Below are 10,022 nucleotides of genomic sequence, written 5' to 3' on the forward strand. Positions count from 1 at the left end.
GTAAATTGGGTGATTGCAGAACTGACCTATAAATTTAGAAACAAAACTATTTCATATAATTTTTAATAGTGTTAGAGGGCCCAATTACATGATTTTCTTTTAATTTTGATGTTTTATGTATTATTTTGAAATCAAAATCTTTATATTAAGTACTGCTTGCCAGTGTGATTATTAAGAAAGGAGCTCTTCATACCATTGTTATTTTTCATGCTTTCTGACTATCTTCTTCTCAACTGAATGAGGAGCTCAGGACTTTTTATTTTTTTATTTGCTTGGGGTGGGGGCAGAGAGGTGTAATACAGAAAAGAAAATGATTGTACAAGCATGCTAGCTCCTGTCTACAAAGGGCTGATGAGCTGCTTTTATCCATGAGCTATGTATGTTTGACTTAAGTTTCTTTCCTACACTGGAGCAACTTGTAAAAATATGTAATAAAACAGCTTACTTAAACTATGTATGTAGAAGTAACTTTTGGCCCAAATTAAAACTGGTTTTAAGATGGCTCAAGTTTTGCCCAAGGCAGTGTCTGGAAAGAAATAACTTTCTATAGGAAAAGCTTGTGCAGTAAGCAGTGTGGGACATTTGATCCTTCAGTGTGACCAAAGAACACACAGAACTTTCCTGCACACAAGTGTAGAATATAAAGTACCGTATTCTTTTTTTTTTTTTTTTTTTTTAAGCAAAGCACTGACAGATAGGGGCCATGTTTCAGCAGATAACCGCCTGCCTCAAGGATCACCAATACTTTGTCAGAAAAAATAGACAGGGACAGACTTTTCAAATTAAGGGGAACCACAAGTACAAGGGGGCACTCAGAGAAATTGAAAGGGGAGAGGTTTAGAACAAACGCCAGGAAGTTCTTCTTCACACAGAGGGTGGTGGATACATGGAATGCGCTGCCGGAGGATGCAGTAAGCAGGAGCACGCTACAGGGCTTCAAAGAAGCTTTGGATAGATACTTGGAGGACAAAGGGATAGAAGGGTACAGATAAGAATAGAGGTAGAGGTAAGTTATAAAATTAGTCAGGGACTACTGTTTTCAGGCAATAGGCCTGATGGGCCGCCGTGGGTGCGGACCGCTGGGCAAGATGGACCTATGGTCTGCCTCAGCGGAGGCAACTCTTATGTTCTTATGTATTGTGTCAAAGAGCAGAGTCTGCATCCAATAGTTTGGTTTCCTTGCCTCTCTCTTTAGCACACTTTCTAAGGCAGATTCTGCACTTTGACATCATAACGCACCCGACAGAGTATTGGTGACCCCTGAGGCAGGCGGTTATTTGCTGAAACACAGCCCAGTGTTGGATCTTTTCATTTATCATGCTTTGCTAATAAGAGTACTTTTTTATTATTTATTTATTGAATTTGTTACAGAAAAGGTAAATTATACATATGGCAAAACTTATAATTGAAACATTTCAAAGTATTTTCTTTTTTAGACCACCATTAAGTAGAAGAGATCCAATAAACCCATGGAGAGGATTTTCATAAAGGAAAACCAAAACTAGGAAAGCTGAATACGATTAACACACCCAAACATTCATATATCCCAGTTAAGCCTGTAAATCACTAGAAATCTTTTTAAGGTCTAGAAAGGTACTTAATTATGATGGCACAAAAAAGGTATACTTAACCCCCAAATATCGAATCAAACATTTACAGGGGTATACCAATAAAATAGAAGCCCCCCTACTTTTTAATAACTTCTCGCATGGACAGGAATTCTTTTCTACAATCTTGTGTGGTTTTTGAAATATCTGGATACATCCAAATTCTTTCTCCAGAAAAGTCACATGTGAGTTTCAGAAGTAAAGTTTCATCACAGAATTCAAGTCCTGTTTGAATACGAAAGACACTAGTAATGTCTCCCTTTCCTTTACTTTGGAGAGGGACTCTTCCAAAATAGCAAATAGTTCGCCTTTTTCAGTTCTTTCTTGCACCAAATTTCCTTCCTTACCAGCCTTAGAGGAAGAACTTGGAATATAGTATATCTTATTAAGTGGGGGAATAGCTTGCTGAGGAAACTTAAGAATCTCCATTAAATATTTTTGAAGTAATCAAAAGGATTTAAGGCTAGTGATTTAGGGAAGTTCAGTACTCGAATATTTAACCTATTATAATTTTCAAATTGTTCTAGCTTTCGATGGACTAAGTTCTTATCCTTAATCAAAGTTGTTGTTTCTTTTAGGTCTTTTATATCAGTTTTAACCTGCAACATTTGTTCCATAGAATCTTGTTTAGATTTCTCAAAGTTTTTAGACAGATTATCTACTTTTCCAGATAGGTTAAGTACCTCTTGAGGCTAATAAGAGTACTGTGCATTATATTATAATCTAATTTTGTATATATGAGTTGCTCTATACCTGAAAAGGTTCAAGGCGATGTACAAGTCAAAGGAAATACAACTCTAGGAACATAAGAGGGAATATTCTATACTCTGTATGCAAAAAATGGTCTTGGTCCACCCTTACTTCTGGGTGTAAGGAAGGGGGCAGTGGGGGCATTCCCCCACCCCTCCCAGATTTCTTACCCACTTCTGCCTGCTACTGTTCCCTTCTACTTGAACATTCTATGGGCATAGCCAGCAGCTAATTCAGAGTTGGCCCAAGACCAAAGCAGGTGGGCCAAAACTTTAATCTCTCTCCGCCCCCCCCCCCCTCCAATGCCCCTCAGGGTAAATGGCATCTAGAGCCAGCAGCCTCCGTGCACATATGCTAAGTTTCATGTATGCATGAAAACAGCAATGTCACAGGAGGAAGTGGCCTGCGGCTAGGAACAGTGGCAGCTCTAGGACAGTGCCAGCAGCTACCCAACAGGTCAATTACTTTTACAGGGAGGTGGTCTTCGGCTGGTGGGGTTTGGGAATCCTCACTAGCCACAGTAAAAGATGACATTTTGGGTGGGCCTGAGCCCAAACTGCTATGAGGTAATACAAAAATTGCTTTGCCTCCTCCCCTTGAAGAAATTCCTCCCTGCATCACTGGTGAAATCACTGGTTTCCCAATCCTGTTAATGCTGGCTTTTGGGTATACTTTGAAAATCTCCTGTTGCGCAGATGGATTTGGTGCTGCAACTCCCCTGATGTCATAGGCCAACATTTGGTATAATCTTCTGTTCAGGTGTGATGCATTCTAATATGACATGACCAGCCTGGCATGTGGCATTGTGGAATAGATGAAGAAGAATGAGAGCTCCTTTGCACTCAGAGACACATACAGTGATCAAGAAAGCATGGGATGTTCTCATGACAGTTTAAGGGATGTATGAAAGTTTGGCAGGAGCTTTTCCTTAGTGGTAAAATGTATTATTTCTTTTGTTATGGTTTTTAGTATTTTAGGAGGTGTATTTTTATAAATATTCAATGCATATAAATGGGAGCCAGAGACCTTGTGTAGAATGGCGGGATATAACAAGGGGCTGGGGAGCTCCGGGTTGCGATTTGGTGGGGCGGTCGGGGGGGCGGAAGAATCAGCGTCGTGGCTGATTGGGCCTGTAAAAGGCAAAAGCCGTTTTTGAATTTTATTGGTTGGGCCGAGGCGTGCACAAGGAGGCGAGGGGATAAAAGGGGGAGGGCTTGGAGGACTTAACTGTCCGGGTCCTCCAAGGCGGTTTTTTGCTGGCTTCCGTGTCTTTTCGGCGGCGGCATGGCGGCGAGATCGGCTGCGGTGGCTTCGGATGTGGCTGAAATTTCCATTGGTGCTGGCGATTCCCTGCTTGAGGACCCTGAAGACCAGGTGGGTTCGGGAGGTTTAGCGGTGCAGGGCAGGCCGTCCCGCAGATCAAAAAGGGATGCCCTGTCGGCCATCGCGATCGCTGCCTCCACGGGCCGCGTGGCGGGACGATCTTCGGCGCCTGAGGCGCCCGCGGATGGGGCTGCGCCGCGCAAGGCGTCGGCGAAGTCGAAGCATGGTGGGCGGGGCAAGTCGGGCGGGCGGCAGTCCGTTCGGCCGGAAAGCAGCAGCTCAGGGGCTCCTGGTCTGCTGCCGGGGATGGGGAGTGTGGCTCTGGTTACCCAGCAGGCTTCCGGTGACCAGCCTGAGCCTGTAGCTCTTTCTCTCCCCATTTCCGGTAGTAGTGGTGCTGCGGGGCAGGCATCCCCCTTTTTTGGGGTGGATGGGTCTGCCCGTTCTGAGGGGGGGGGTTTTCGCGAGCCGCCCCAGCCATCCACTAGCTGGGGTGTTGGACCGTGGGGTGCTGGTTCTGGGGGGCCTTATGGAGTCCCTTATGGGGCTTTCCCGTGGGGTCCCGGGCAGCAAGGGTGGGATGCTGGGCAACAGGGATGGAACCCCGGCATGTTTTCTCCTTTTTGGGGCGGGAGTGTTGTTCCCGGGTGGACTGGCGGGCCCCTGCCGTGTGGCGCTGGTGGTGCTGTTTGGGGGGTGCCTGGGGGTGGTTTCCTGGGCTCTGTTCCTGGTTGTGGTTTTTCTTCACAGAGTCCGTTGGTCGTGCCGGAGAGCCAGTGGAGCGCAGTTGGCGGTGTTCCTGGTCCATCGGCAGGCAGCGTTGGCGTGGTATCTGATCGGCAGCACGGCGAGAGAGCTTCGGTTACTTCGGCATTGGAGACAGTAGCTGTTGGCGGTGGCGTTGCTGGTCCCTCGGTTGATGTGGCGGTTGCTGGCCGTGGCGTCGCTGTTGTGGAGCGTCCATCTGTATCCGCGGCGGAGGTTGTTTCCGGCGGCATCTCCGTTCCTGTGGAAGAACCTTCTGTTGCGGGTAAGGCGGCGCCTGCTTTGGTTGCTGGGGGGAAATCCGGTAAGAAGGGGGGTAGAGGGAAGCGGAGGCGCAGGCGTGAGTCTTCTTCATCTAGTCAGTCCTCTTCTTCGTCCTCCTCTACATCGTCGGCCTCCTCTTCTTTGGTTCTCGGGCCGGTGAGGGAGGCTGGTTCTGCAGGGGGCGGCGCCGTTGCTCCACAGGGTGAGGGTCGGGGTGTGCCCGCTTTGGTGGCCCTGACCGAACTTTGGGAGCGGGTGCCGCGTACTTTGCGGCGTAAGATTAGGTGGCGTTCGTGCATTGATATTTTTCGTCTTATGGAGGGTAGGGTGCATCGGCGGAGCCGTAAGAAGTCGAAGCGGGAGGTGGGTTCTTCCAAGCCTTTTCCAGTTGCGCGGTCTATCCTTAATTGGATCCGTTCGTTTATGCGGCTTGCTAGTGTATGGGGGCGTGCGCGTCCTAGTGACTATGGCTTATTGCTTGCTTATGCCGATTCTGTGCTTGACGCGTACCAGCGTTTCGGGGGCTGGACGTGGTTGAACTATGATGAGGCGTTTAGAGATAAAATGGAGGAGAATTCTCATATGTCATGGGGAACGCAGGATGTTAACCTATGGCTAACGCATATGTCCTCCAAGTCTGGGGCGGTCTCTGGGAGCGGGAGTCGCGTTTCGGGTGGCGGACGGCCCTTTCGGTCCGGGATGGGGGTGGGATCCGGTGGGGGAGCAGGTAGTGACGTCTGTTGGAGATTCAACAAATCGAGTTGCTCCTTCACAGATTGCAGGTTTCGTCACGCCTGCTCTCAATGTGGGCAGCCTCATCCCTTGCTTAAGTGTCCCAAGAAACCGACTTCGGGGCCCTCGAGCCTGGGCAAGTAGCGGCGCCGTTCCCACACCGGTTTTGGTGAGTGCGTTGGGTCCTTGGCTGCGTCGTTACTGGCCAGAGCGCGTCGGTTCTCTGTTAGAGCGTGGGTTCTCAGTCGGTTTTGAGATACCTTTTCGGGGCGAATTGTCGGGGGCGCGGTTGCGCAATGCGTCGTCGGTTACTCAGTTGCGTTCGGTAGTACGTAGTAAATTGGGGGAAGAATTGCGTTTGGGGCGTATTGCCGGTCCTTTCCGTGAGCGACCTTTTCCAGTCATGATGGTGTCTCCGCTGGCGGTTGTTCCTAAGAAGGAACCTGGTAAGTTCCGCCTCATTCATAATTTATCTCGTCCTGTTGGGTGTTCTGTTAATGACGGTATACCACGTGATTTGTGTACGGTGCGGTATTCTTCAGTGGACTGTGCCGTGCGGCTTATCCTCAGGGCTGGCCGGGGGTCCCTGTTGGCGAAGGTGAACATTCAATCTGCTTTCAGGTTATTGCCCGTTCATCCTCAGTCTTATCATTTGTTGGGGTTTCGTTTTGAGGGTGCCTATTTTTATGATCGATGTTTGCCCATGGAATGTTCTATCTCTTGCGCTTATTTTGAGATGTTCAGCACGTTTCTTCATTGGGTGGTTGTTGAGCGTGCTGGGTTGGACGCTGTGGTACACTACCTCGATGATTTTCTGTTCATAGGCCCTCGTGATTCGGACAAATGCGAGCGACTTAAGGGGTTTTTCGAAGCGATGGCTGACGAATTTGGGATACCTTTGGCGATCGACAAGTCTGAGGGTCCAGTTACGTCCCTGGTTTTTCTAGGGATTGAGTTGGATTCGGAGGCGCTGGTAACTCGGCTGCCAGTGGTTAAGGTTCGGAAGTTGCTCGATCTCATTGGGCGTGTGTTATCTGCCCGTAAGTCTACTTTGCATGTTGTTCAGTCGCTTATTGGCTCCCTTAATTTTGCTTGTCGGGTGCTTCCAATGGGCCGCGTTTTTTCGCGTCGGCTGTCTGCTTCCACGGCTGGGGTACGGGATAAGCGGCATTTTTTGCGACTGTCGGCTGGGGTTCGGGCGGACCTCCGCATGTGGGCTTGTTTTTTACAAGATTTTAATGGTTGCTTGCCCATGCAGGCCCCGGAGGTGTCTAACGGGGATTTAGAGTTATTTTCCGATGCGGCAGGGGGAGTCGGTTTTGGCCTTTACTGTCAGGGTGCCTGGTGTGCTGAGCGTTGGCCCCAGGATTGGGTGGCTCGGGGTATCACACGTAATATCACGCTGTTGGAATTGTTTCCCTTCATTGTAGCATGTGAACTGTGGCCCGATAAATTGAGGGATAGGCGTGTACTTTTTTGGTGTGATAACCTTGGGGTTGTGGAGGTTGTTAACAGGCAGACGGCTCACTGCCTGTCAGTAGCTGTGCTGGTCAGGGAGTTGGTTCTGCGCTGCTTGCGTCTTAATGTCTTTCTTCGGGCTCGGCATGTGCCCGGTTTGCAGAATGGCATTGCTGACGCTCTCTCCCGTTTCCATTTTTCACAGTTTCGTCGACTCGCGCCGGAGGCTCATGTGGAAGGTTTGGCGATGCCGGATAATTTGTGGAGCCTGGTCGAGAAGGAGTGTGGGAAATGCTCCGTTTGTCGGTAGCACCTGCGACTTGGTCGCATTACTCAGCTGGTTTCCGTGTGGTTTCTAACTTTTTGTTCAGCAGGGGTTGGGTTCCAGGGCATGTGGCCGAGTCCTTTCTTGAGGATTTCGTGCTGGACTCAAGCAGAGCTGGTGTCTCCAAACGGGTGGTTCAGGGGCGGTTGGCGGGGTTTGCCTTTTTCTGTCGGGCTTTGGGTTGGAACTGTCCTTCCTCGGGTTTCGTGGTTCAGCGTTTGCTTCGTGCAATGGGCAGGGTTGTTCCTCCTAGGCCTGATTCGCGCTTGCCGATTCAGCATGGCTTACTCGTTCGGCTTTTATTGGTATTACCTGATCTGGCCCACTCGTCGTACGAGTCGTCCCTTTTTCGGGCGGCTTTTTCACTTGCCTTTTTTGGGGCGTTGCGTGTGGGGGAGTTGTTGGTCAGTGTTGCTGATAGGGCCAGAGGGCGTGGGTTGTTGGTTCACCATGTGCGGCTGGGAGTCGGTGAGGTGCGAATCTGTGTGGCTAGTTCTAAGACGGATCAGGCCGGTCGTGGCCAGTGGTTAGTTCTTCATCGGGTGGTGGGTTGTGTTTCTTGTCCAGTTGTTTGTTTGCGCGAATTTTTGTCCGTGCGAGTTGCGGTTTCCCCTGTCTTATTCGTTCACGCGAATGGGTCCCCTCTTTCCAGATTCCAGTTCCTGGCGGTGCTTCGTTTGGCCTTGGTGCGCTGTGGTGAGGAGCCTAGTCGTTACGGCACTCACTCGTTTCGGATTGGTGCAGCTACCTGTGCCCGTGCTGCTGGTATGTCGGAGGATGGCATTCGGCGGTTGGGTCGCTGGGTGTCTGGGGCCTTCCGCGGTTATATTAGACCGTCCGGTGCGGTTATGGGACCTGGGGGTAGCTCGGAGGGTCGGTAGTGTTATTGTGGGGTGGTGGGGTGAGTATTTGTTCTGTCTGTGGCACATATGTTTTGTCTTTCAGGTGCTGGTCGGAGCAGTTCCGTGTGGATAATCGGCCATTCTTTTGTGCACTGGGCCGGAGAGAGGTCATTGTTGCGTCCTGGAGGTCGTCACCTCGGGCTGGGCCATCTGGGTGTTCAAGTATCTTGGTGGGGTCAGCGTGGCATGAGATGGTATCAGCTCTTGCCGTTCTTGTCTCATTTGCGGGATTGCCCTCGTCGTCCGGACGTGCTCATTATTCATTTGGGGGGCAATGATGTTGATTCGCTGTCGGCCCGACAGTTAGTTAACGTTATTAAGGACGATTTGCGGGTTCTTTTTGCTTGGTTTCCGGGCACGCATGTGTTGTGGTCGGACGTTATTCCGCGCCCGCGGTGTCTTGCGTCCCGTCGGTGGACTAGAGGGTTGGCTAAGTTTAACCGTCAGGTGGGAAAGTGGGTCGAGTCGCAAGGCGGTACTCAATTGTTGCATGGGTGGGTTGACGTTGGTTGTGGTGGGCTTTTTCATGTTGACAGGGTGCATTTGTCCGATATCGGGTGTGATTTACTCTTGGATGATTTCGCGGTGGGTTGCGAGCGCGTTTTGGGTTTGGGTTAGCCGCTGCTCTGTTGTTTGGGGGGGGGGCCTGTGGGACCACAGGCCTGTGGCGGATCTCCCGAGCTACTCGGTCATTGGGGCTCATCGGGTGATGAGCGGTGGGCCGGCGGGGTGCCGTGCCTGGTGGGTCAGGTGACCCGGATAAAGGGGCATGAGGGACATGCCACCCCTCTGACCCTTGTTGAAGTGGCAGGGTCGAGGGCACAGAATGTATGTTTTTGGTAGCTCGGGGGAGCTCTTGGATTTATTTGATTAAAGTTATGATAAAATGTTAACATGTTGATTTATATCAATAAACTGAGCTGCGGCTAATTACCCAATAAGTAGAGTGGTTGTGTTTTATTGAATAGTTAGGATGAGTATTTTGGGGACATTGAGCATGGGTCATAGGGAACAAAGGAGCTCATCCAGATCCTGTTGTTAATGGGAGCCAGAGACCTTGTGTAGAATGGCGGGATATAACAAGGGGCTGGGGAGCTCCGGGTTGCGATTTGGTGGGGCGGTCGGGGGGGCGGAAGAATCAGCGTCGTGGCTGATTGGGCCTGTAAAAGGCAAAAGCCGTTTTTGAATTTTATTGGTCGGGCCGAGGCGTGCACAAGGAGGCGAGGGGATAAAAGGGGGAGGGCTTGGAGGACTTAACTGTCCGGGTCCTCCAAGGCGGTTTTCCCTCCCACCCTCCCTTTGTTTTTTCTTGCCTTAGGGAAGCTCGGGGCGGATCTCCCGAGCTACTCGGTCATTGGGGCTCATCGGGTGATGAGCGGTGGGCCGGCGGGGTGCCGTGCCTGGTGGGTCAGGTGACCCGGATAAAGGGGCATGAGGGACATGCCACCCCTCTGACCCTTGTTGAAGTGGCAGGGTCGAGGGCACAGAATGTATGTTTTTGGTAGCTCGGGGGAGCTCTTGGATTTATTTGATTAAAGTTATGATAAAATGTTAACATGTTGATTTATATCAATAAACTGAGCTGCGGCTAATTACCCAATAAGTAGAGTGGTTGTGTTTTATTGAATAGTTAGGATGAGTATTTTGGGGACATTGAGCATGGGTCATAGGGAACAAAGGAGCTCATCCAGATCCTGTTGTTACATGCCACACGTGACGTGTAAGGGTGTGTCAGCAAGAGCACTTTAATTTGATAAATGGTACTATTCGTGGATCCTGGCATTTCTTTGAATTTTGTAAGGGAAAAGTCCTCTCTTCACTCAGCGCAGACCATGTGGTAGCAGGGGGGAGCAGTGATTAATTGGTAAACATCTCTCTGTAATCTATCTCTACTGT

At 50.0% G+C, this 10,022-nt stretch overlaps 1 protein-coding gene across 1 annotated transcript; it reads left to right on the forward strand.

The window, feature by feature from the left end:
• The first annotated feature begins 1,017 nt into the window (after window positions 1–1,017).
• LOC117359570 (elastin-like) lies at window positions 1,018–9,726 on the forward strand. Its single transcript, XM_033942570.1, has 2 exons — window positions 1,018–4,710; window positions 8,170–9,726. Exons 1-2 carry the CDS (start codon window positions 3,642–3,644, stop codon window positions 8,742–8,744), a joined length of 1,644 nt encoding a protein of 547 aa, XP_033798461.1. The 5' UTR covers window positions 1,018–3,641; the 3' UTR covers window positions 8,745–9,726.
• The last annotated feature ends 296 nt before the right edge of the window (window positions 9,727–10,022 follow it).

This window comes from Geotrypetes seraphini, chromosome 4 (genome assembly GCF_902459505.1).
Source record: "Geotrypetes seraphini chromosome 4, aGeoSer1.1, whole genome shotgun sequence".
Lineage (NCBI taxonomy): Eukaryota > Metazoa > Chordata > Amphibia > Gymnophiona > Dermophiidae > Geotrypetes > Geotrypetes seraphini.